The 27,810-nt window shown below is 37.7% G+C and overlaps 1 protein-coding gene across 2 annotated transcripts; it reads right to left on the reverse strand.

Annotated features, from left to right (window-relative positions):
- Positions 1 to 27,810, reverse strand: CUNH2orf73 (chromosome unknown C2orf73 homolog). Of its 2 annotated transcripts, XM_032292131.1 has the most exons (5): positions 27,619 to 27,810; positions 23,589 to 23,799; positions 14,502 to 14,655; positions 3,469 to 3,581; positions 1 to 2,354 (listed from the first exon to the last, which is right to left on the reverse strand). In XM_032292131.1, the coding sequence occupies exons 1-5, from the start codon at positions 27,642 to 27,644 to the stop codon at positions 1,995 to 1,997; spliced, it is 864 nt and encodes a 287-aa protein (XP_032148022.1). In that variant the 5' UTR covers positions 27,645 to 27,810; the 3' UTR covers positions 1 to 1,994. The 2 variants fall into 2 exon arrangements, with proteins under 2 accessions (XP_032148022.1, XP_032148023.1); XM_032292132.1 differs by lacking the exon at positions 23,589 to 23,799 and having other exon boundaries at positions 27,619 to 27,787.

Here is a 27,810-nt window from a genome sequence, read left to right on the forward strand (position 1 = left end):
CAAATTGAAAGTGTTTTAATTCTTGTATCTCCAGATTTAAAATTACGTGTTTTAATTCTTTTATCTCCAGTTTTGAAATTATAGTCATGCTTTTGTACTGCAGACTCTTGCTCAGTTTCGTTTTCTTCTTTGTATGATTTGTAATTTTTGTTTGTGACTATCTTTAGCAGGGATTCCTTTTTTGTGTTGATCATGAAACTGTCTCTCCAGGGGTGTTTTGCATTTGCTTTCGTCAGGCACTTCGGCGGTATCACTAGTGGATTTTTTTAATATATATAATTTTGTGTCCTAAGAGAATGCTTACATGTAAATTCATATTCCTAACTGGAGCATGGTACAAACTTGGGGTTTTACTATTTCACGAGTTTATATACTATCTGTAGCTCCAGGCAGAGGCAAACTTCCTTGCTATCTTCTGATGATATGAGTGGAGTGGAGTCTGCTTTGTACTGACAGGCCAGCCATTCAAGAGTTCTACCTTTGCGCAGGTTTCAATTCTGTCTTCCTACTTTGGAGGACATGATGTTCCATCTCTGTTCCAATGAGCATAAAAATTCAAGTCCCTAGACTTTAAGACCTTTTTCCAAACATGCTAACAACCTCTCTCTTCCCTGCCCTCGCACCAAAACTTGCATTCTGATTTTTCCAATAGCTTTGCTATTGAAGACTATGGAGCTATTAAAATAATGAGATAGCCTACAAGGAAAGAGCTCCAAGATATATACTGGCGATATATAGAACTAGAAGTGGCAACACAAAAATATATAATATTTTTATATTATATATAAGAGCTAGAAGTCCCCAACATAAAAATACATAATAATGAAATTTATTCTTTTGCCGTTTATTAAAATTTCTTTGGGGAGGATAAAGTGTAAAGATATAGCTGTAGTCTTCTCAATACTGCAAATAGTGAGCAGCTGATATTTCTCCATGGAAATTTGTAAATACTCGTTATAGCACAGGAATCCTCCACCTACTTCCAGTTGTATGCAATATAACGTATCTTATAGTAGATACAATGTGGCACACCAAACACACCAAATTGGAAGTGGAATTAATCCTTACCAAACTCATCCAAAAGGCAAAGTGTAATTAATCCTTACCAAATTCATCCAAAAGGCAAAGTGGAATTAATCCTCACTAAACTCATCTAAAAAGCAAAGTGGAATTAATCCTTACCAAACTCACCCAAAAAGCAAAGGTAGTTGGTGCTAGAAATGATCTGAGTAAAACAGAAAACAATTTGGAAAATACTTCAATATTCTAAGTACCCATATGTCTTTGGATTAAGCGTGTATGTATGTGTGTGTCTGTGTCTGTGTCTGTGTGTGCATCTTGTACTGGCAGAAATATTTTTAGATTTTCACACTCTTAATTATATATGGAAGAGTTCTACGTTTTAGAATAAGGAGGAAAATTTAAATATGTAGGAGAACATTATCCTTAAATTGAAAATTGAATTATAGTAGCAGTGATGATATGATTACATTGACCACTTATTGATTGACATGCATAATCTCATGCTCAATAATCGTATAAAGTTGCTATTTTCCTAATTTTACAGTTGAGAAAACTGAAGCATAGAGAGGTTAAGTAACTTACCCAAGGTCACACAGGTCAAGGAATGAAGTGAAGCAAGCATTCCATCTCCAGTTTGTTCGATTCCAAAGCTGTCACTCCGACCGTCTAACAGGGCCTCTCTTCTAAAAGTCTTGTTATATTTGTTAATTAGGTTCATTTTTGTGCAAAACAAAGTTGTGTTTATAAAGACTGTGATGTGGAAACAATGTCTCAGTCACTTAATGGAGATCACTTTTATTAATAACATTTGGTTGTATTCTAATTGTCTTTTTTTCTCTTTTTCCATTTACCTAAATAGTATGTTCTGAGGTTATTGATAACAAAAAAAAAAAGTAAATGTGAGGGCCAAAATGAGGATTGTGAAATTCCCCTATATTCCAGGGATTATACTTTTATCGGAAGAAGGTAATTTATTCTGATTTTTTAATTGCTGGATTTAGAGGCTTGTGCCTGGTGAAAAGAACATCTCCTTCAGTTGTTTGAGTGGCGCCTGTGGTCTTTTCTCTGCTCTCAGGACTGCTGGGGCACGCCTTGGCTGCCTGTCTGAAGTCTGTTTCTGATAAGTGAGTTTTAGTCTCTAACAGCTCTTGGGAATTTTGTTGGCAGAGACATGGTGAGATCATTCTGCTTTCCGCTGAGTTTCCTTTCTCTGTTTTTTTTGACTGTTCTGATGAACGTGACCCTGGAGCATTCAGTAATACCTCTGTTCCTTTAGGAACTGTTGGCCTACTCCCTGGTTTTATCTCTCTCTGTACAAAAGCTCCATGTCTCTAAAAAAGAAAACAAAGTTGACATTAACCAGGGAGAACAGAAATTGCTGGAAGATGCAGCTGTGAACTGAGTTTGTAGGTTAGCTCAAGTCCTAGTGACTGATGCAGGCACGCACTTCTCTGCCTCTTCATTGGTGTCACCTTAGCTCCAAATTAGACACCACCATATATGGGTGAACCTTGTAGATTATAAAATAGGGTGCATCAGAAAATGAACAGGAAGGGAAAAAGCAGAAAGTCAAAGAAGCAGCAGCTCATTGTCTTCAATTCTCAACTTTTTTATCGTTTGGACGATATAAGACTACTCACATCAAATTTCATTTCTTGCTCTAAAGATTGCTATGGGTCCAACAAAAACTACAGTTCATAGACCTAAGAATTTATGATTGCATCCCAAATGTTTATTAGTGCTAATGGAAAGCTAAGTAATAATGAAATATGAAAGCAAACATCTATAGTTGGAAAAAATCCAATAATTGACAATTACATTCCTGTTTGGCTTTATAAACCTTATGTATTCATTTCCCTGCCACACATACGTATTAAGCCTATCCAAACATTTGTCAAACTGTTTTGATATTATTATTATTAGAAAAGGGGCCTTGTTATGTTGCCCAGGCTGGCCTCAAACTCCTGGTGTCAAGTGATCTTCCTACCTCAGCTTTCAGAGTAGCTGGGGCTACAGGCATCAAGTCACTGTATCCAGCATGTTTTGATATTATTTTACACAAATTATTTCAGTAAGTAGATCAAATTCCAAATACTGGTTCAAATTATTATGTTTTTATTGACTGATTGAAATGAGGTTTCATTGTGTCACCCAGGCTGGAATACAATAGTGCAATTATGGCTCAGTGCAGCCTCAAACTCCTGGGCTCAAGTAATCCTCCCCCCTCACCCACCTGAGTAGCTGGGACTACAGGTGGCACCACCATACCAGGATAATTTTATTCCTTACATTTTACTATGGCATGTGACTAAGATTCTATTAATAACTACAGTCGTTTGTTTAAATAGGCTTTTAGAAAGGTAATTATGACTTGAAAAGGCGTAAAGTTCTACAAATCTACTCTGTCTTAAAATATTAAATAATTAATTCTAAATATTGTCTCACCTTTCCCCAGAGAGGCTCATTCGGAGTTTTCCTGGCATCATATTGATGTATAAAAGAGATGTATTCTATAAAATTGTTTTGAAGTTCTGATGTACCAGGAAAGACAAGTGGAACTAAAAAAAAAAAAAAAAAAAAAGATTTTGTGAAGTCAGGACAAAAATTAGAATTGTTTATGGAAATATAATCAGTATTAATAATATGCTTTATAAAATATGGTAACAAAATAAATTCTTTAAGTATGCAAGATTATTTATACACATCTAAATAACAAATATAATGGATTCACCATTCTTTCTCCATGAAAAGAACCAAATCAAAATAGCCAAATTAGTTCCATGTGTGGAATTATTAGTAATTTTAAAAAGTAATATTAAATTAATATTAATACAATAATATGGCCAGGCATGGTGGCTCATGCTTGTAATCCCAGCATGCCCTCAGAGGCCAAGACAGGAGGATTGCTTGAACCCTGGAGTTTGAGACTAGCCTGGGGAAGATGGTGAGACCCCAACTCTACAAAAACTTAGCTAAGCATGATGGCATGTGCCTATAATCCCAGCTATTTGGAAGGCTAAGGTGGGAGTATTTCTTGAGCCCAAAAGTTCAAGGCTGCAGTAAGCCATGACTACACCACTATGCTTTTTACACAGATACCAATAAGTTTTAGGGAAAGCATTACTATAATTTGTTAACTTTTTACTACTAGAAAAAGTATGAGAAATTCTGTGTTGTATCTATAGCTGTGGCCAAGTGGCTATGGCCATGGACTAGAAACTCTATGCCGAAGCCAGCACTTAGGGAATACATTGGAAGACTCTAGGGCTGCTGCAGTTGTAGTTGAACAATAATTCTTTTCATTTCACCCAATAAAAGAGACTCTGAAAATTTGTAAGATCATTAAATCTTTTAAAAATCACTTTTAAGGACAAGGAGGGCGGATCACGAGGTCAAGAGATCAAGACCATCCTGGCCAATATGGTGAAACCCCGTCTCTACTAAAAATACAAAAATTAGCTGGGCGTGATGGCACGTGCCTGTAGTCCCAACTACTTGGGAGGCTGAGGCAGGACAATCGCTTGAACCCCGGAGGCAGAGGTTTCTGTGAGCCGAGATCATGCCACTGTACTCCAGCCTGGTGAAAGAGTGAGACTCTGTTTCAAGAAAAAAAAAATCACTTTTAAATAATCTTTTAAGCTGGGTGATAAGTATACAGGAGTTCATTATATTCGTCTCGGCTCCATGTGTGTTTAACATCTTAAATAATTTTTAAAACTCAGTTTAGTTTTATTTTCAGCAGAGAAGGTTTTTGGTTTGTTTGTTTTTTGAGACAGAGTCTCACTCTGTCACCCAGGCTGGAGTGCAGTGGTGCGATCTCTGCTCACTGCAACCTCTGCCTTCCGGGTTCAAGCGATTCTCCTGCCTCAGCCTCCTGAGTAGCTGGGATTGCAGGGCCCACCACCACACCAGGCTAATTTTTGTATTATTATTATTATTATTTTTTCTAGTACAGACAGGGTTTCACCATGTTGGACAAGCTGGTCTCAAACTCCTGGACTTAGGTGATCCACTGGCCTCAGCCCCCCAAAGTGCTGAGATTACAGGTGTGAGACACCACACCTGGCCGCAGAGAAGATTATTTAAAGAATCAGAGCAACTTTCAGTACTGTTGCCCATAATCAAAAAAGTTTAGTGAAGTAAAACTCTATCAAGGAAAATAATTTCTCCCTTAAAAAATATGTACATAGGAGTTTATATACACCTAATATATCTATGAAATGCTAATGTAAGAAACTGCTAACAGTGGTTATTGTAGAGAAAGAGAACTAGGGGACTGGAGAACAGAAGAGGGGAGAAGAGGGTTCAGTTTTCACTGTATATCTTTTTGTACCATTTGAATTTTGTGCTATATGCATATATTAATTATTAAAAAATAAAATTTAATTTTAAAAAAATCAGACCTTTAAAATTAGGAGAATGCATAAGAAAAAAATATGTTAGTAAGTTTACATTTATTAACCATTAATGAATTTACTTTGATATTCAGACATTGTTATAAACTAATTTTATTAGCAAGAATGATGAGTATTCAAATACTTATACATTACATGATATAAAATGGCAATCTTTTCCCAGTCGGCATATAAAAAAAAGTTAACTGTTAACATTTTCTTGATTTCTAATTGCAATCAACTGCTCAAAACTTATGTTCTACTTAATTATTACCTTTCTTTTAGGGCTTGCTAGCACACAGAAAACAGTGCAAAGATATAATAAGGGTGACACCGAGAACATTCTATCCATAACTTATATTTTTTTCTACCAAGTGGGAAAAGATGACCATTTTTTTGATGAATACCATGGTCCAGCTCACAGAACATGAGTATGTTTGAACACAGTTTCATAACTTCGTGGATAGACAAAATGTAGTAGCTCTAAATGCAGGCATTAACAGGTGGCGTTAATGAGGTATCCAAAGCATGGATTTGGGGTTAAGATAGACATGTTTTCAAATTCTGGCTTTACCACATTTCCTAGTTGTGTGACTTTGAAAAAAAAATCACCGAACTTCATTGAAATTTGATTTCCTCCTCTCTAAAATGAAGAAAATAATAATTTGCTTTTGGAATTGTGAAAATTAAGGGCAGTGTTTATAAAGTCTCTAGGATGCTAGGGTTACATTATGTAGTCTTCAAAGTTAACAAAGGGTCAGCTCTTCTGTATCCTGACAAAAGGGGAAACCATGGCAGGAGAAAGAAGCAGGAATCTGAACTCTCAGAAAAACTGTGAGAAACCCAAAGGCTTCAGTGAACTGGTATAAAGGGTTGGTGGCAGTTTGGGCTGGAGGGTAGGAAGGTCAGATGCAGCCAAGAGAGAATAGGTGGGGGGAGAGTTTTAAAATCTGCCCTTGACTTTCCCTCACATTGCCTTGGGAAGATCATGCTTGCCCAGGGCCACAGAAACTGGTAGCAACTGCCTAGCCATCTGTTGTCAACACAGTAATATCAGAAAAGCACAGAAGTTCCTCCAGGGAAAGGAGCTGAGGAAAACGAGTCCGTGTTGCCCCCTTGGGCATGTCTTCCTCCAACATTCCCGCGGCAACTGTCAACGCTGGTGAATTAAAAGCATCAGAATACTGCCTTCTGTCAGTGATGGCTTTTAAAAAACAGTTTAAGGGTGGTAGGGTGGATTCCTGACTAGAGGACCAGCCTGGTAGAGTGACAGCAAATAACAATGATCAAAATAGGGTTTGTGGTATAAGAAGCTTTCCAGCCTAAGCCTCATTTTCTTTCCTTAAATTTAGTGAGAGGCACACAAACCAGACCCTGGTCTTCAGCTTTTGCCTGCACAGGGCTACTGATTCCCCTAGCGGAACATGATCTACCATAAGTTTGACCATAAAAGTAAGAAAAATTTAAAACATACACTGTGTGAAGCAGAAGTGTCAGAACCAATACACCAAGGATTTAAAATAAGCATAACAAATATCCTCAAAGATACAGAGAAGGTATTGTTAATATGAACAAGAACAGGTCATAAAAAGGAATCATATAAAATGTTAGAACTAAAAACATACAACAGTTGAAACAAAAAAAGTAGGTGGTCTAAACAAGAATCATGAACGAGAAAATCAGACTGAGATGCTGTCCCAGAAGGCAGGAAAAGATAAAGAGATAAAAATATTAAAGAAAATCTCAGAGACATGGAAGGTAGAAGTATCAACACTAGAACTAAAAAGAAATAGTGGAAGGGAAGGCAGCATTTGATAAAATAATGATATATATTTAAGAATTAAAGAAAGATCAAAGACCTCAGATTGAAAGAGCTCACAGAATACCAAACAGGTAGCAGGGGCAGGAGAAAGATGAGGCAATGAGGCACAAAGGATGAAAAATTTAAGGAGGCACTTGCATGACCCTGGGAGCAAGAGCAGTTTATTAACAACTGAACAGCCTGCAGACTTGACACAACAATAGAATCCAGAAGACAATGGAATAACATCTTCAAAATGTGAAGGGTAAATAATTACGGACCGAAAGTTCTACTTTTAACTATGCTTTCATTCATCAAAGAGGGCAACTTAAAGACATTTTCAGACAAAGAAAGGTGAAGAGTTGGCTACTTCTTTTTATTTATTTATTTATTTATTTTGAGATGGAGTTTTGCTCTTGTTACCCAGGCTGGAGTGCAATGGCGCAATCTCGGCCTACTGCAACCTCCGCCTCCTGGGTTCAGGCAATTCTCCTGCCTCAGCCTCCTGAGTAGCTGGGATTACAGGCACGCGCCACCATGCCCAGCTGATTTTTTGTATTTTTAGTAGAGATGGGGTTTCACCATGTTGACCAGGATGGTCTCGATCTCTTGACCTCGTGATCCACCCGCCTCGGCCTCCCAAAGTGCTGGGATTACAGGCCTGAGCCGCCGCGCCCAACCCAGAGTTGGCTACTTCTAAACTCTGATTCAAATAACTGCTTAAGGGAATTGTGGTAGTCTGTTAAACTAGTGGCCCCAATGAATCAGGCCTGGCAGTATTCAAATCCTTGTATAGTCCCTTCCCCCTAAATGTGGGCTGGTGTTAGGATTAGCTTTAACCAACAGAATATGACGGAGGTAACACTATGCCAGTACTCGCCACAAACTTTAAGAAAGCCTTACAGCTTCTGCTTTTGCATTCTTGGGAGTAAGAAGTCCAGCTATCCTGCTGGAGAAACTACGTGGAGCAACCACATGGAGAAGGAGAGGCTCAGTCATTCCTGCATCCCAAATGAGTCCCGTCCTCAGACCACCTGCCAATTGAATGCAGCCACACAAGTAATCATCACCAAGACCTGACCAAGAACTACCCAGCTGAATTCAGCCTAGATTGCAGAACATTAAGCCAACAGGATGATTGTTTTAAGCAATTAAATTTGAGCTGGTAGTTATGCAGATAACGGAAACAAATATTTCAGAAGGAAGTCAATTAAATCAATTAGAATGTATCTTTTAAATAGTAGTCTAAAAACCCCCACAATCTCACAAATAATAAATTTTAAATTCTTTTTTTCATGGAAATAAAGGGAGAAGAAAGTAATCTGAGTTATGATAGAGGGAAATTCCTTACTCAGACATTATACCTATTAAAATTAGACACAACTACTATATTCCTTTATACAAGCATATGAGAGTTTTACAGAAGCCCACGATAGTGAGGAATATCTAAACATGAAAACATCAAAGAAGATATTGAAATTCTTAGTGGTTACTCTACTTAATAATTCAAATTGTACCTAAAGTAATTACTTGAGAGAAGCCTTATTAGGTGAGAATTGCAAAATATAAGACAAAAGTCCATGAAGAATGTTTGAAATCCACTCTCTATTTCTTGGAAACTTAATCTAATTAAAATTAGAATTTTTGAAACAAGTTGCTATCTAACCATTTATATTTTATCAACAAAGCCAGGATTTATTCAAACATACAATTTGCTTCTAATATTGGTAAGAACTTAGCAGTTTTACTTTGAGAAATGTCCTTTTCTTAACTCTGCGTCTGCTTAAAGATCATTCATCAGTAAATGTTTTTCTCTTAAATCCCACTCTTTTCAATAGTATTCTGATCTTATGTAAAAAGATTATTAATATAAAAATAGTATAGATTTTCAAAATATAGTAAAAAGAAAAAACATCACTGTAGCAAAAAGAAACTGCTGTTTTTTATAGTTTGGTGCAAAAGAAACAACACAAACTAAAACCTATTTTAGAAAATTAATTTTACCACTATATCTGAATTTGCAATTCAAAAGAACATTGAAATATCAAGCTGTTGATAAACAGGAAAGTTTTATTTAAGCATGAAATACCTTCTTCACAAATTAGATTAGGCTTTTCAATTTATAAAGTTTTATTATATGAAACCAAATGTGAACACTTACTCTTCCAGGGACTCAGATATGACGGAGCATAGCCATTTGTTAACTGGCCATGGATGGCAGCCAGGAAATTGTGTGTGGTACAAGACATAAAGGGCACTTTGAATTGTCAGCACAAGATAACATTGCTGAAATGCCAAAGTCTGGGCGTAATTAAGTGGGCTGATGGAACAGAATGACTATGAGATGACTTTTAATTGGTATTTGTGCATGTTTATGTGCATATTTTTCTATGTTTGTATGCTTATAGTAAAAAATCTGGCCCATATAGACTAGTTTAGATACATATTTTTTAGTGTTACATTAAAATATTTTCTTTTTTAAAAATTATTTTCATCTAATATCCAAATACCACCTAAAATATGAATAAATTGCAGGCCTATATTGTATAGTATATGTCGCTTTACATTACGACTTTAAATTAATCTGTTGAAGAATGTGTAATTATCATTTAACTATATTTATTGAATCTGGGCATTATATTAGACCCTAGGATACAGTAATGAACTTGGCAATGAGAAATACCAATAAAAGAATAGAGAGAGAAAAAATACCAATAAAAGAACAGAGATAAAGAATCATGCCAGGTTCTCAAGCTAAATTTCAACTCAACACATAAGGTAGTACAGTGCAATAATTAATAATAGAAATAGTTACCATTTATTGTCTACTATGTAGCAAATACTGTGTTAGGTACTTTACATGTTATTTCATTTGTTTCTCACGACAGTCCTGCAAAGCAGAAATTACTATTCTCACTTCATAAATTGAGGAAAACAGGATGATTAAATTTAATGGGTTCAGGCTCACACAATACTAAGTTTAATACTGAACCAATATTAAATCATAAAAGGAGTGTTGATGGTGACAAAGTTACTGTGATTTCCAGTTAAACATGGCAAATTCAATATGCATTTCCCCCATTCCTTCCCCAGGCCCCAATACAATCACACTACAGAAATTAAGAGGGCTTACATACTTAAGGAAAAAAAGAACTAAATGGGAGTGCAGATGTTAACCAATTTGGAAGCTGGAAAACAGATGGATAAGTGGCAATGGACTCAAGTAAACTACAGAAAACTAAAAGTTAAGTGCTATGGGGAAGGAGGTGGGGTAAAAATCAAGCCAATTCATGCCACAGCATTCCAGGAATGCCCCAGAATAGGGAGGCATCAGATACCTCTGAGTCAGGGAGCATGGGGCAGGGGGACAAGGTGACATTGCAGAGGACTGCTTAAGGGACTCATGGATTTTCTGTCCTCTATCCTAGGCAGAGGTTTGGAGGATTTCTCTCTGCACAAATTAAGTAGATAAACAGACCAGATCTATAGACCCTGATTTTGGGGGATCCCTTTTGAAATGACTGAGCTCTGCCTTATCAACCTAGAGCAAAGCCCATCTCTCCAGTATCATCTTTCATCACTCTACTAAGTCCCTTCAACTTGAGTAGCGGATGTACCGTAGCTGCTCCTTATAAGGAAAGGAGTGGTTGGTTACTAAAGAAAGTTAGTTAAAGCAAAAAATCATATACCGTATATAAAAATATATATGTATGATATAAATTTCATATATAACATTATAAATAATATATATGATATATATTACATATTTTTTTAACCAGTTCATCACATTTTTACTTGCATGCCAATCCACTTTGAGGAGGTGTCCACTGATTGGAATTCACCTTTATGTCTCTTGTACAAACCATGCTTCTAATGCATCACTTCCAGTTTCTATTTCTTTCACACAGAATGCAAACATAAAGACACCTTTCAAGTGAAACGAGTGCAGAATCCTTCAAGATTTAAAGAATTCAGTCCAACTCCTCTTAGCTATTTTGCCTATGCCTAATGAGCATTTTTTAAGTTAGCAATTTACCTTTTATCAAGTCTGCACATTCAACTTTGAATGTTTTATAGAAATAACTGTTTTCTTACTCAGATTTTAATTTATAGGAATATGTAATTAAAATATGGAAACACAATAACAAGTACACAGACAAGCTTTCTGGTTTGGAAACAAGCTTGACTTTCAGAAAGTGTCTCTACCTCCTTGGTCTGAGTTACATTTTCTGTCTCTAAATTATAAGCAATACAAGATAATAGAGGTGATTTTTACAGATCAAAAAGGGCTGTGTAGGCCACAGTGAGGAATTTGAAATTTATTCTATGAACAGTGAGAAGTAACTGGAGAACCTAAAGGAGAAGAATATCATTTGTGTCTTGAAAAGATCCTTTGACAATGATGCAGAAAATACATATGGAGGAGGAAGAAAGGAAGCAGGGTAACAGCGGCTGTACTGCACTGGTTACAATGAAGATGGAAAGGAATAGATTTGGGGTCTATTTTAGAGATAGAGTGTCAAGATTTGCTGATGGATTGAATGTAGGGGAGGCAGCGAAAAGAGAGAGTTTTAGAATGCCTTCTAGCTTATCAAAACTTGAGCACCTGGTGGGAGAGTGGAGGTGGCATTCACTGAGATGGAGAAGACCCGTGGGGGATAAGTTTGGATGGGGGAAATGAAACATTCTACTCCAGTCATACCAAGTTAGAAAAGGTGACTAGCTATCCCAGAGGAGATGTTAAGTAGGTGTTTGGAATGTGAACTTGATACGCAGTAAAGAAGCCAAGGTTAGAGAGATAAATTTGGGTTTTAGACTGGTTCCTCTGACCTTTAACCTTAAACTTCTATTCCTTTTTTCATCCCCATTGGATAGTATCTCTTGATTAACTATATCGTAAATAATGATGTTAGCACCCTTCTTCTCTTCTTCTCATTTTCTGTCAATTATGTACATTTCTTATGAAAGCTGCTAATATATATTATGTTCTGTAGCCATATTTAAGCTTGTGTCTACAGATCGAGCCTAAAAGTTGAACACTACTAAATAGCATGCATAATATTACATTATTACATATGTTTTGTTTATTTAAGGGTCGAATGTTGTGCCAGGACATCATTTTTTTTTCAGTGGGTCTAATGCCCAGTGCCACTTTAAAAGAAAAAGGTTTAGTATCCATGCCATGTGAATTCCCTTTTCTAGGTCAAAAAGTATTTCCCCTGAGAACTTTGAACACGTTAACTCCATTGCACTCTTGCATCAGTGCTGCCTGACTCCATGTTGATACTTCTTAGATGGTGACTTATTTTTCTATCCCTTTATGGAAGCTTTTAGAAACTTCTGCTTATGATTATTGTTTTGAAATTTTGTAATGATATGTAGGGTGTGTATCTTTTTCCCCTTCATACTTAGAAGCACTCAGTAGACCCTTTTAATGCATTTTCTATAGGGAAACATTCTTATTATTTTAGAGGTTGTATAGAGTACTGTATAGTACCGGTTATGAGTATATGTACTGAAGTCAGGCTATCTGGGTTCAAATACCAATTATTCACTGCGTGGCCTTGGGCAAGTTATTTTAACTACATGCTTGCTTTCAAAGGAGTTCAGAAGATGCCACTCTAAAATGCCACTGGCATATTGACTATATTGAGTTAAAGGCACTTGATGCAAGTTAAAGGCACAGATGCAAGAAAAACATTCTGACCTTTCTTCTGTTTCTCAAAAGCAGGAGATGAAATCCTATGTGTAACAGGAATTTGAGGTGGGGGAAAATCTATATAAACAAACCTTGTTAAACTCACCCTTATCTTCCTAGACGCTTCTCTACCCAATTACCGTAGCCCAAACTCCTTTGCCTTGTCCCATTTTTACAATTTACTACTCTTTGTCCAATTTAGTATATATGTTCTTCCTATGTCTTTGGGTCTTCATTTCCTTATGAAGTCTCCCCTGCTGTGTAAAGCTTTTATTACATAAATTTGTATGCTTTTCTCCTATTGATTTGTGTCAATTCTCAAGCCCAGCCAAAAACACTAAGAGGGTAGAGGTAAAATTTAGCCTCCCTACACTTTCTTATCTGTAAAATAAGAATATTCATAGTATTACTATACTATTATATTGCACAGAGTTAATGTGGGAATTAAGTAAGTTAATATTTAGAAAGTTCCATAAAGTGCCTGGCAAACAGTATGTGCTCAATAAATGTTATGTTTTGCTAATTACCTACCTTCATTTTTACTCTTCTCTTTTCTGGAGCTCTGGAAAAGTTGGATTTCCCAAACAGATCCTCTATCTTGCTTTCCTTTTCATTTTCTAAGTTTTTGTTTTGTTGTTTCGTGCTCTGTGATATTTCCTTGCCTTTATCCTCCAAATCCTTTTTTTTTTAATTGACATGATTCTAATCTTTGGTTTTCCATTCATAATTAAGAAGGAGATGGGGGGATCGGCTTGATTGACCAAAACGAGGTGTGATAGTTGACATCTGGCTAAGACACTGGGTTCTAGTAGTCTTCATGTTGGGATAGGGTGGAGTGCTCATGACTGGAGCCTTTATTTAAGGGACAGGCTTTGAAGTAACTCTGACTCTCTCCTACCCACTTTTTAATTCTTGCCTTCCGCTATGCCTGCTGGCTCGACATGTAGCTCAGTCGGGGCTTTGGCCAGTCAGATTGTCTCTTATTTGCTGCATCTCTTTCTAGGTATTGCTTCTTCATTCTCTTTTATTTATCAATAGGCTTCTACTCTTTCCTACATTCCAGAAAGTTCTTCCTTCTATTCTCTTCACCCTTATGAGTTTATTGCTTTGCTACTATTCATAGTATTAGGGTCTTAGAAAGCAGGGAATTTCAGTGTGTGTGCTCTGTCTACTGTTCTGAACCAGAAGCGGAAACTTTATTATCTTTTTAAAGGACAGGTCATTGTTATAGATTATCTAAAAGCCCCCTTCATCAATAGCCTGCCTTCCTTGAAGCGACAAGAGTTACAACTATTAAAATGTGGTGGCAACAACAATGAGCAGAATACTACTGAGTTTCTGACTTTGAGGCTGGTGTTATGAATGATAAGTACAATTTTCATTATCGCATATTAACTGTGTTTGGAGTCAAACTGTCTACTAGGAAGAAATAAACCTTCCAAGGGCTGCACTAGCTGTGTGTACATTTTCAACTTCTGTAAGGAAGTAATTTTTTTCAGGAGGTGTTGGCACATCTAATACATCTTAGTTTTGATAGCAATAACTTAAGATAACAAAAAAGGTTTTTACAACTGCAAAACCTTACCTATTCCGTAAGAAGGCTTTTGCATCTTGCTGTGTTTGACTGGCAGAACCAGTGGACATGTTGGTTTTTGGAAGTCACTCCTCTGGGTGCTCTTAGGGTCATAAGGTGGTAGGAAGACAGGTTCCAGGGCTTTACCACGTGGCCACCAGTCACCCTTTATAGAAAATAATTGGAAACACAAAATTGGATACTGTAGGGCATTTTCATGTATTACTTGATGTTTATGGATATTCAGTAATTCAATTTAACAAGTTAGTAGATATCCTAGCACTAATATGGAGTTCTAAAATCTAGAAATATCTTTTCACAAAAAAATGTATTTCTTTTAAGGTACCAAAAACATGAGTTGTCATATATTTTTAGCTAAAATACAGCTGCTAAATTATTAAACTATCTTCCTTTTACCGACAGATGAAATAGTAAAAATCAACAAAATAGCTGCTTTTTGTTTTGTGCTACAATTTTATTATATATGTACATATGTATGTATTAAATGAGATTTGATCTTAAAAATTTTGTTCTGTACTTGTCATTATGACAATACAAATAATGTATTATCATCTAAAAATGGTGGTTTTCAGAGTTTTTAGTCCATAACCTGCACCATGAAATACATTTTATGTCATACAACAGCCCACAATGCTACACATACATAAAACTAAGACAAAAGTTTCACAAAATACTTATTCTTACTCTGTGCAGTGTGTTCAGCTGTTTTTCTATTCTATTCTACTGTTTTCCTATTTCATTTCCCATTGCTGACTGCAACTCATTGATTTATAATTCACTGATGACTCAGTTTGATAAACTTTTTTCTAAGGGAAAGTCTCTCCATTATCACTGAATTTTGGTACTAAAACCTAAGTACACAAGAAAGGGAAAAATGATAGATTCTTCATTAGCACGTACAATTTGTTCTCTTGGAAGGTGAAAGAGTGGAGAGGGGAACTGTTAGTCAGCTTAATTCTGATCAAAAATTTAAAAACCGGTTGATCAGGTGGTAGTAAGAAAACCCTTGAGAAATCCTGTGATACCTAGGAGTTCCTGGAATACAATTCGGGTATGAAAGTAATTTTTGGTATAACCAAACACTTACCATGGGCAATAAGGAAGCAAGTCTGCCTCTAAAAAAAATCAACTTTGATTCCATAGCCAAAGACTTCTAAAATATGATTGAAGGGGGATGAATATGCAATTCTAATAGGTAAAATTCTATCAATACAATTGAGACTACATTGATGCAAAAAAGGAGATGTTTCTTTAAGAAAAAAAAAAAAAACCTATGTAGCTGCATAGGGAGTCAGCTCTCAAATGAGCTTAGTTTAGAAAAAGACAGGCATGTATAAAAGACATATACAACATAAGATTTAAAAAATAATGGAGTCAGCTTGTTAGAAGATTGTCAAGAAACGTAGAAGAAATTTATAAATTGATAAAATGTTATAAATTTATTAAATTGTCAAAGGCAGCAAAAATAAGGTTTTCTGGAAAAAATTGTTCATAGCCGAGTGAAATCCAACAGTCCAAAAAAGGTTATCTTTCATGTTCTGGCTAACAATTTGGAGAGAAGAATCTTGTTCAGGAAATCAGAACAATTCAACTTTAGGTTCTTTGTTAAGGAAGGTTATGGTCAACCTGAAAAAGATGAAATGAACATGTACCAAAGAAAGAACTAAGCACTGAATTAGTAGCTTAGCTTAGCCCAACTAAGCACAAAGTTGGACTTCACTTTGTCACTTTAAAAGAGTGCCAGTTTTTAGGCCAATGACAAATTGTAAGCAGGAGTAATGAAATAATGGGTAATTGAAACTAGGGATAATTTCTGCAAAGATCACAGAAATTTAGGAACTAGGGGATTTTGGAGACTAAATTGACTAATGCTTCATTTTTCAGAATGGGCTAAAAGGTGAATTTTAAAAATCAAGACTACTTGACGTAGATCCTAGGAAAATTCTAGAACAGATTACTAAACAGATGGTGTCTTCTCACTATCTGGCTGAAAATAGTCACATCTTACTGTTGTCAGAGCGCCTGCTTCTGGCAGCTCTCCTCCACTCCACTTCACAATTATGATAGTGCTTCTTATGCCCCAAGTTCTAGAATTTAAAGGTCTTACCTTATTCTCATCACAACTCTATGAGGCAGGCACACCCACTTTACAGATGAGGAAACTGCCAGGAGATTAAGTAGCTTCCCCAGGGTATGTCACTAGCAGACTGCTGCACTGCCACAGTTCAAAGCCCACCTCTTTGTGCACACCTCTAATTTCTGTGCTGCACTCCTGTATCAAACCTGCTGTGGAATGTAACACCAGCTAAGCACAACCAAATTGAATTAGTTATGAAGTGAAACTAGGTCAGGTGCAGTGGCTCACACCTACAATCCCAGCACTTTGAGAGGCTGAGGCGGGCAGATCATGAGGTCAAGAGATCAAGACCATCCTCGCCAACATGGTGAAACCCCGTCTCTACTAAAAATACAAAAATTCGCTGGGTGTGGTAGCGCATGTCTGTAGTACCAGCTATTCAGGAGGCTGAAGCAGGAGAATCACTTGAACCCAGAAGGCGGAGGTTGCAGTAAGCAGAGATCACACCACTACACTCCAGCCTGTCAACAGAGTGAGATTTGGTCTCAAAAAAAAAAAAAAAAAAGAAAATAGAGGCTCTAAGTACCTGTCTTGGTCAGTTTTGTGCTGCTATAACAGAATACCTTGGACTGGATAATTTATAACTATCAAATTTATTGGCTCACAGTTCTGGAGGCTGAGAAGTCCAAGATCAAGGCATTGGCAGGTTTGGTAATTATGATTCTAAGATGGCACCTTAAACACTGCATCCTCACATGGTGGAAGGCAGAAGGGCAAAAAGAGAGCAAGAGGGGACTGAACTTGCCTTTTTATAATGGCATTCATTTCACCCATGAGGGTGGAGCTTTCATGACCTAATTACCTCTTAAGGGTCTCACCTCTTTATACTGTTACAATGGAAATTACATTTCCACATGAGTTTGGAGGGGACAAACATTCAAACCGTAGCAGTAAGTATCCTGAGAAAGTTCTTCTATGATAAGATTGTAAAGCATACACATACACTTTATATCATCTACTTTTGTTGATCAAAAACTTACTTTGCTAATACCCAAGTTACTGGAAAAATGACCCTGGGATAAGCAAACCACAAGGAAATGTCTGACAGACTTTATTATTATGAATTTATTTTTTTGAGACAGGGTCTCACCTCACTCTGTCACCCAAGCTGGAGTGTCGTGGTGCCATCTCAACCCACTGCAGCCTCAAACTCCAGACTCAGGTAATCCTCCCACCTTAGCCTCTGAGTAGCAGATGACAGGCATGAGCCACCACGCCTGGCTATAATTTTTTCTTAAAAGTGTAATGCAAAGCTGGACTTAAAGCAGAGATATAATTTCATTTTTTGAGAAAACTTCTTTTAAATTGAGTTGCCAAAATGGTCTTAGTTTCACAAATATAAAGGAAATGGAGAATAGTTTTCCCTGAAATGTGATTGGTGACTTTAAGGCTCTGCAGTTTGTGAAAGTGTTCTGATGAGTGTTATAAAGTGGATGCATCTTCACTTTAGCTGAGTGAATCCTAAAGTCCAAAAGAAAGGTTATCTTTGGTGTTTCTGGATAGTCTTCCCTATGTCTAAAAAGTTTGGTTTGTTCCTGGAAGAGTGAAAGTGCGTATGTGCCCATGCAACATGTGCGTGCCTTTCTGGTCCAAGCATTTACTCGTAAAAGATTATGAGAAGAAGGAAAGAGATAATGGAGGCTTGTTTTTATCTTTATTTCACACTGAAGGGAAAGACTAACAAAAATTTACTGTTCTGTGTACTATCACTTACATTGGATTGTGGGGGTTAACACGGGGTTGTTTATGACAAAATAAGAAATGGGAAAGGTTACCTTGTGTGATGGCTTTGTCTGGGCTCTGGGGAACAGGCTGTATCTTGCAGATTATAGAGGGGATTTTTGCCTAACTCAAACTTTGGACCCTGCGAGGAGTTCTCCCTCTCATTATAAGGCCTGTCTTCTTTCCTGCCCCAGGATGATAGCCACTGAGCTCCATGGTCAGGAGGTGCCTGGAGATTGCTGATGACAGGGCTCCTTGTAACCCACAGCCCTGGGAAAGCCGATGGCTATTGCACTGTGGGTCCCTTAGTCACATTTGGAAGCCAATGTAAGGCTGTCTCTATGTTATACTCCTAGTATTCCTACGCTTTCAGAGATGTTTTAGTAAAGATTACTTATTTTCCATTCTTTGGGAAATTAAGGGAGAATCCTCAGAGGAAAAGTAGTAAAAGCAAGTGAAATATCCTAGAGAAACCAGTTAAGCGAATGCAAGAAGTTGTAAGCCAAGCTCCACAGCCACAGCCACAATGGCCTAGCCAAGATGGCTGCTGGTGGTCATCTGTGGAACATAAAATCATACTTTGGGGTTTCCCAAGGAAATGTGGGCTTTTGACAAAACTACATATAAACAATCGCATTTTGTTGGTAGAGCTCAGTGGCTTTAAAAAATTGAAGTACTGTCACAAACACTAGGGCAGCTAAGGTCACATTGGTTACACGGTACCTAAATTCATCTCTGTTTTGCTATAGATACTATGAGTGCTAAAAAAAAGAAAAAGAAAAAAAATCAGTTTTTAAGCAGTTTATAATGCCACCCCCCCCAATAAAAAATTCCTAAATTGTGTTCTGTGGAACACCAGTTCTCTAGCATATTAATAGGTGTTATAAAAATAAAAAAAGAGGTGTCTACAGTTAAATAACTTCGGGAAATAGTGAGAAAAGCAACGATAAATAAGTTTATCACAAGACTTCTTAGAACCTTTGTATACCAATGTGAATTGTGAAGCTCTGAGAAAGGTTTATAAAAATACGGCTTTTCCAAAACATATTTGACTTTGCAAATTTATTTTGTTAAGCATGCAGACAAAGGTCAGTGCTCTGAAAAATAAACTTTTGAAAATACCAACCTAGTACAATCTCTTTTAAAGTACCAATACTTAAATATATAAGACAGTCAAACCAGTTTCCTTTGAAAGTGACTGAGCTAAAACTTCTTTTTCTAGCATTCCCAAATTTATGTTCCTAGGTAAAAATGTATGAAATCTTAAAAATCTTGTAAATAATTAAAACCAACCAATCTTGTGTTGCATCCTAAAGAGACTATCTTAGCAAAACACAGAAAACAACAGGTGTCATATAAAATATTTAGGCAAGTTTATTTTCTTTACTCTTATTGTAAAGACGACATTACTGTCAACCAGTTTTGTCTTAACCAAGCTAAGCTTTAAAAAGAAATCTGTCATCTTAAACGAAGGAACAGTTTACAAATATGTGAAATATATATTCTTTATTAGTCCTTGAATATTTGAAAATGAGTACATTTAAGGTTCATTGTTGTTTCTGATTTTTATTTTATTTTCAAATTTGTTTTTAGAGATAGGGTCTTTCTCTTGTTGCCCAGGCTGTAATGCAGTGGCACGATCATTGCTCACTGTAGCCTTGAACTTTTGAGCTCAAGCCATCCTACTGCCTCAGCTTCCTGAATAGCTGGGGCTACAGAGGCATGCCACCACACCTGGCTATTTATTATTATTATTATTATTATTATTATTATTATTTTTGTAGAGACAGGGTCTCACTATGTTTCCCAGGCAGGTCTCAAACTCCTGGACTCAAGTTATCCTCCTGCCTTGACCTTCCAAAGTGCTGTGATTACAGGTGTAAGCCACTGTGCCCAGACTGTTTTTTTCTGGGCACAGTGGCTTACACAGATAGGGTCTCACTCTGTCACTCAGGCTGGAGTGCAATGGCATAAACACAGCTCACTTCTGCGTTTAGCAGAAGACTGCTAGGTCTTCTCTCATAGGACCCTGCTCTCAGCAACAGATGAGAGGTGGGCTCCTCAGTCCCCGTGACTACGCAAAGAGCAGTAGACTAGGATTCTGCTGCTACTAGGAGCTAATGTTTAGTGAGTGCTTCCTTTGTGCCTTGACTTCCCAGGTGCAAGCGATCCTCCTACCTCAGGCTCTCAAGTAGCTGGGATCACAGGCATACTCCATTACACTCAGCTATTTTTAAAAAAAATTTTTTTGTATAGATAGCGTCTCACCATGTTGCCCAGAATGTTTTAAAAATATAAACATTCCCTTCCTGCCACACCCAAATCAGACATGCTTGTAACTCAGTGATGTATTTTCTGTCTTTCTCTGTATCTCTCCTTATTCATATTCACTGCCGGCTTCCCTTATCTGAGCTCTTACTTCATCTCAAACTCACTTTCACCATCACTTAAAGGTCCAGCACTAATGATTCTACTACTGCTCTGTCACCTAGTCTTGCTGATAGCAGCTTTTAACGCCTTTGTTCATTTTTTTCCCCCAATATACCTATAAAGTAGGAAGAATAAGAGAAAATTAGCTGGGATTCAGTTTTTAAACTTTTATGTTTCATATTTCTGTTCTCAACCCAGCTTCTTTTTCTTAGTATCACTAATGTAAGGATGCGTTCAGTGAACAGTTTTAAACTCAATCCTGAACTAGACCTCAGAGTAATTCATGAGCCTTTGTAAGAAATATAAGAACTTCACTAATCTGGATTTCGGTACCAAATTAATTTCTCCAGTGTAGGGCTGGTTTAACAATAACAACTGATTTCTTTAAAATCTGAAATAATTGCTGCGAGAGCAGAAACAAATTTACAAAATGAAGTACACTCAATATGGCCCTTATAAGCGTTTAGCTCATGAAATTAAAAGTACATTTAACCACAGGAATTCCTGCCCCGAGATCTCACATTCACACACACTGCCATGGTATGCTGTCTATGACAAGAACACATGTTATCAGTATGAGGAGAGCTCACAAAAAGCAGTCTCCATCTCAGTGTTCAATCGCAGCTATACCTAACACACAGAAGGATGAGGAAAGAAGTGGAGTAGTAGGAGGCTGACACTGGCACAGTTGTCTGAGACCATTTAGATGGTACACATTTCCTTTTCTGAATATCATGCTGAAACAAATCTATGTGAGAAATTGCCATTACCTTTGCTGTGGCATATTGTGAATCCCATCTGTTGAACACCTGCTGGGCCCAGCACTGTGCTAGGTCTTCTCTCATAGGACCCTGCTCTCAGCAGCAGATGGTGGGCTCCTCAGTCCCCGTCACTGCGCAAAGAGCAGTAGACTAGGATTCTGCTGCTACTAGGAGCTAATGTTTAGTGAGTGCTTCCTTTGTGCATTATGAATGCTCTTCCGCCACATTCCTGCAGGCTCACTCCCTCACTCTCCCTCAGGTCTTCACTCAAATGTGACTCAGTGAAGCCTTCTCTGACCATCTATTTAAAATTGCTGCTCTGCCTACAGCATTCCTTATCCTGCCTTGCATGCCACCCTTACTACCATGTAACATTTCAGTACAGCTTACTTGTTTTGGCTATTCCCTCCCTAAAATGTAAGCTATGTAAGGACAGGATTTTTTTCCCCCATTTGCTTTGTTCACTGCTGTATCTCTAGTGTCTAAAACAGTAACTGAGAAAAATATTTTAATTCTCACAAAAACCCTATGAGAGGGACAGTTACTATCATTATATAAATAAGGAAATTGAAGCTTAGAGTGACTTGCCCAAAGTCACATGGCAAGTGTGTAGCAGCAACAAAATGGAATGAACTGGTGACATGCGGCAGCAACATGGGCAAATCCCAAATGCTTTATTCTGAAAGACTGGTTGAGTAGGCTACATGCTGTATAATCCCATTAACATGACTTTCTGGAAAAGGCAAAACTATGGAAAGCAGATCAGTGGTTGTTGGAGTAGAGGAAGGGGATGACCTCAAAAGGGCATAGGGGGACTTTTGAGGGTGATGGAAATGATTCATAGCTTGATTGTGGTGGAGTAACATGACTACACCTTTGCCAAAATACAGAGAATTATATACTATGAGGGTGACTAATTTACTGTGTAAGGGTAAGTAGAATAATTTTCCCTCTGTCCCTAAAGACATTCATCTTTTAAACCCCAAACCTGTGAATGTTAGCTTGCATGGCAAAGGGACTTTGCAGATGTGATGAAGGATCTTGAGATGAGGAGATTATCCTGAATTATCTGGGTAGGTCCAATCTAATCACAAGGGTCCTTATAAGACAGAGTCGGGAGAGTGGGTCAGAGAAAGATTTGAAGATGCTGTGTTGCTGGCTTTGAAGAAAAAGGTGCCATAAGCCAAGGAATGTGGGCAGTCTGTAGAAGCTGGAAAAGGCAGGGAAGCTGATTCACTCTTAGAGCCTACAGAAAGAACCAGACCTGGCCACAGCCAGTGAGACAGATCTTGGAATTTTGAGCTAGAGAGAATAAATTTGTGCTGCTTTAACCAGCTTTTAAGTTTGTGAAAATTTGTAACATCAGCAATAGGAAACAAATACAATAAATTATACCTCAACAAACCTGACTTTATAAAAAGGATAATGGAATATTTTTAGTACAGCATAGTCAATGAAGTATCGTTTGGCTAAACCAACAGCTCTGGATCAGAAATATGACTGTGACATTTGCTTATTACATAACCTCAGATATGATAATTAACCTCATCAGAATATGTTATCTGTAAACTATATCCAATAAGACTTCATAGAAATTGTTGTAGAGAGGAAAGAATATAATTTATATAAAACACTTAGCTCATTAGAACTTCATATGCTTTCAATAAATGGTTATTATTTTACAGAAGATACGTGAACTATTGAGTATCATGGGATATTTTTATATTAGGATATAGATCATAAATACAATATATACATGAAATTTCTTTAGTAACCCCAAAGCACTACTTCATGGCAATAATCTGACCCAGTCTAGATAAACAATTACTTAGATTCCCTCCCTGTGTCTGTATTGTTTATATGTAAAAGTCATCTGCCAGAATAGTTCCAGGTTACTGCTTTTAACTATCGGATTATGGTAAGTACCACTGAGATGTGTCCCATTCTTTATAGTCTGTGACCAAATTATTCTGTGAAACAGCATCTGAATCTAAATCACTATTTGTATATAATGAACATCTCTCCAACCTGTATTTCTGGCCCTTTTTTGGGATCTACGTAGGGAACTGGTTCATTGTATGTTCTTGCATTTGTGTTAATGAATTTAGCGTAATATATACGTCCTCTTCCGACACGTGGTTTTGAATGTCGTATGCTTTGTCCAAGGTTTTTTTCATGTTTAATCTCTTCTTTATTTTCAGTTACATATGCTATAGGAGCATCCTCTATTTTATGCTCTCTGAAAAATATAAATAGGAAATCATTTGCCCCAGTAATCATTACAACACTGAGTCAAAATTACATAAAATTTAAATATATTACAAACATCAGTCAAGACAATTTAGGCTGTATTAATAGTTATAAGAGTCTGTGCTATTAAAATTTAGGAGGCCATTTTCTAATTCTATCATATAAGTGATAAATGGATTTGTGTTAGTAATGATTACAAGTTATAATATACCAGTGCAGTGTACCAACTCTCATTTGCTTGGAGTAAAGAAAGAGTAGTGATTGGATTTGTGCTTCCAAATCATGTTTGCAGTACTTATGTGTATGGATAAGTTACCTGCTGTACTTAACTCATCTTCTTTAAAAGTGTTACTACCAAGAGAATAGTTTTATTCCCCTCTTTACCTAGTAAACAGCTATCTGGACAAAGACAAACTAGTTGATTTTAAAAACTTGTCTGGCAAACTTAAAGCTACCAAAGGAGCACCATGATTTATCTTTTCAAGAAAAGAACACTATGTAGGCAGTCAGACTCAATTCAATCTCTTTGTTTTTTGCCTCTAGTAAGTATACTGATACAAATATAAAAATTACTAAAATGAAAAAAAAAATTTTTTTAATGTTTAGGAAGAAAGTTAAATTTTTCTCCTATCAAATAAGGAGAAATGGAAATTATAAAAGGCAGTATTTTTTAAATTCACATACTTGAAAAACAAAGAATGAAATATATGAATTTGAATACTTTTTACATAGCTTTTAAAAATCAAAGCTGTGATCCCACAGCAGATGAGTCAATGAAATTCCAAATTCACAGAGAAAGCAGGTAGCGCCATTTAACATCATACACAGCCCTTAAAGTATTACACCTGCCTTCCTTCAAACGAATGCCAGGTCCATCTCTTCTACCATGTCATTTTTTTTTTCTTTTTGAGACAGAGTCTCACTCTGTCCCAGGCAGGAGTGCAGTGGCGCCATCTGGGCTCACTGCAATCTCCGCCTGTTGAGTTCAAGCGATTCTCCTGCCTCAGCTTCCCAAGTAGCTGGGATTGCAGGCATGCACCACCATGCCCAGCTAATTTTTGTGTATATGTATGTATGTATGTATGTATGTGTGTATATATATATATATATATATATATATTTTTTTTTTTTTTAAGTAGAGACAGGGTTTCGCCATGTTGGCCAGGCTGGTCTCAAACTCCTGACCTCGTGATCCACCAGCCTCGGCCTCCCAAAGTGCTGGGACTACAGGAGTGAGCCACCATGCCTGGCCCACATCACTTTTCAGTTAAAACCCTCAAGTAGCTTTCCATTCATTTGTAATTAAATACTGCCTTCTAATTATAGCTCTAAGGTCCTGTGTGACTTGCCCCAGTGAATCTGTTCGACCTCACTCAAGACTCTCCCATAAGACTGCCTTCTGTCAGTTCCAGGAACACACTAACCTCTTTCCCTCTGGGCATTTGCACATGCTGTTTCCTCCGCCTGGACAGCTCTTCCCCAGCTCCCAGCACAGCTGGCTCAGGATATTTATGTCTCAGCTTAAAACCATCTCCTTGGCAGGTTTTCCTAGATTGCCTTTCCCCCACTGCATGTATTCTCTATTTTAGTACTTTGTTCATTTCTTTTATTAACACTATAATTTTTTATGTACCTAGTTTTTTGTTTTTACTAAGCACTACAAATACCCTTTATTAGTTAATAAGTTCTATGATGGTGCAGATTGTTTCATTCATCATGTACCCAATATCAGGAAAAGTGTCCTGTTGATCAAAGGTAAATGGACTACCATTGTAAGACGTACATATTTCTGGTGAATCTCCTGGAATTGTTTACTCCAGCTTTGTTTAAATACCCTCAATCACCCCTCCAATACATATGAAAACAACATTCAGAATCCTTGGATTCTAGTTCCCTGCTTCCCAACAAAAATTCCTCTCTGCAAAGGATTTGGAAAAAATGATTACTGGTAAAATGTAAAGAACTTCTAAACCTTTTTCTATTACCTTTCTGGAGATATAGCTATTCATTTAAAGGTAGAGACTTTGGGGTCAACTAATTTATTATTGTAGACTTCGGGTATCAGTTTTTTCCACCTGTTTTTCATAGTTATCACCCAACAATATACACTTATGGTGATCAAGTCCTTGAAGAAAAGGACTGGGGCTATTTGCTTACATAGTTAAATTCACTTGATTAAGCACTTGTGGTGTGTGCCTATGGGTTGATAAATAAGCATGAAATATATGACTCTAGCAATCTCTTGCCAGAAGAAAAGCACAGATAAAAACATTGATGGGCTCTGAAGTGAGTCGGACTGGGACTGGAATCCCTGTTCTGCCATTTAATATCTGAGCCTTGGTCTCCTCATTTGCATGATAGGAACAATAATACCTATTGTGAGCTATATCACACTGAATAATTGATTGTTTTAACAGATATTTATTGAGTTGCATGCCAGGTGCTGTTGGCACAGATGATAAAGCACTGACAAAACAAAAAATCCTGCCCTCACAGAGCTTACATTCTAATGGGGAAAGATAGATGAAAAAGAAAATTACATCATCTGTTAAGTACCAAGGACAATAATAAAGTAGGGAATGGGAAAAGGGAGTGCAGGTATGTGGGAGGTAGGTTTGCATTTTTAAATAGGGTGGAGGCTGCACTGTGAAGGTGGCAATTGAAAACAGAAAGAGGGGAGGAGAGAGCTAAGTGGATATTTGTGGGAAAAGCATTCCAGTAGAGTGAACTGTAAGTGCCAAAGCTCGCAGCAGAACCATCCTTAGCGCAGTGCTTCTGAAAGTATGGGCACTGGAATAGCCGCATTGGCATCAACTGTGACCTTGTTAGAAATACAAATTTATGGGCCCCATTTCAACCAGCTAAATCAGAATCTCTGGGGCTGGTTCCCAGGGACGTGTTTTAACCAGATGTTTAGCTGATTCTTATGCACGTTAATGTGTGAGAACCATTGTAGGGACAAAAATTCAGGCTTTGGAAGAAGGTATCCCTGGCTCCACATCATTCCTAACTAGCTGTATGTACTGCCTTGATTAATAGTCTCAAATTTTAAGGTACATCAGAATCTAGTGGATGCCTTGCTTAAAGCCAGATTATTGAGCCCCGGCCATAGAGTTTCTGATTCAGTATGTCTGTGGGGTGGGGAGTCCTCAAAATTTGCATTCCTAACAAGTTCCCAGGTGTTGCTGATGCTGGTCTGAATCACCGCAGATGACAGCAGAAAGGCCTGTTTGTTGTAGCAGAGTCCTGTCAGAGTGAGGCAAGCTGTAGATAAGGCCAAGAAACGAAGGGGCCATTGGAGGGGCCTTGGCTTTTATCCTATGATGTCCGATGGAGACTGCGATCTAACTTGGGCTTTAAGAGGACCGCTCTGACTGCTGTGTGGAGGAGGCTGCAGAAAGGTAAGGAAAAGCAAAGCCACCAGCTGGAGGGCGGGTGCAGGATCCAGGCAAGAGAAACTGGTACTTGGGACAGGGTGGGGACAGTACTGAAAGTGATGAACAGTGGTAGATTCTGGATAATTTTAAAGGTAAAGCCTACAGCATCTGCTAATAAGTGTGAGGAGTGGATGACTTCAAGAATTTTAGACCTGGGAATGCAAGTCAAGTCCCCGACACAGAGTATGTGCTCAGTAAATGGTGCGTTTTAAAAATTATTTTTGTACGCGCTCAGCCAACTGGCAATCAGAGGCAGCAAGGGGACTGTCTGAGCTTGGCCTGGACTGTCCATGCTGAGGACTCCGACATGCCCCTGAAGGAAGAAAATGGTTTTGGGGAGGGGAAATAAGACGCCAAACCCCAGCACTTACTGATGCTTATCCTCCTTTCCCTCCATGGGCCTCTACGGCACCAGGCAGCGAGGAGCCTCCCGGGAAGAACAGGGACGCAGCCCGCGCAGAGCGCGGCGACTGTGACTCGCGCGTTGCTAAGCAACGGGCGGGCGGCCGGGGAAAGGAGCTTGAGGGCGCCCCTGGAGTGCGCAGGCGCAGTAAGCAGCGTCG

Source organism: Sapajus apella, unplaced genomic scaffold (assembly GCF_009761245.1).
Source record: "Sapajus apella isolate SASKATOON/1434 unplaced genomic scaffold, GSC_monkey_1.0 scaffold26, whole genome shotgun sequence".
Lineage (NCBI taxonomy): Eukaryota > Metazoa > Chordata > Mammalia > Primates > Cebidae > Sapajus > Sapajus apella.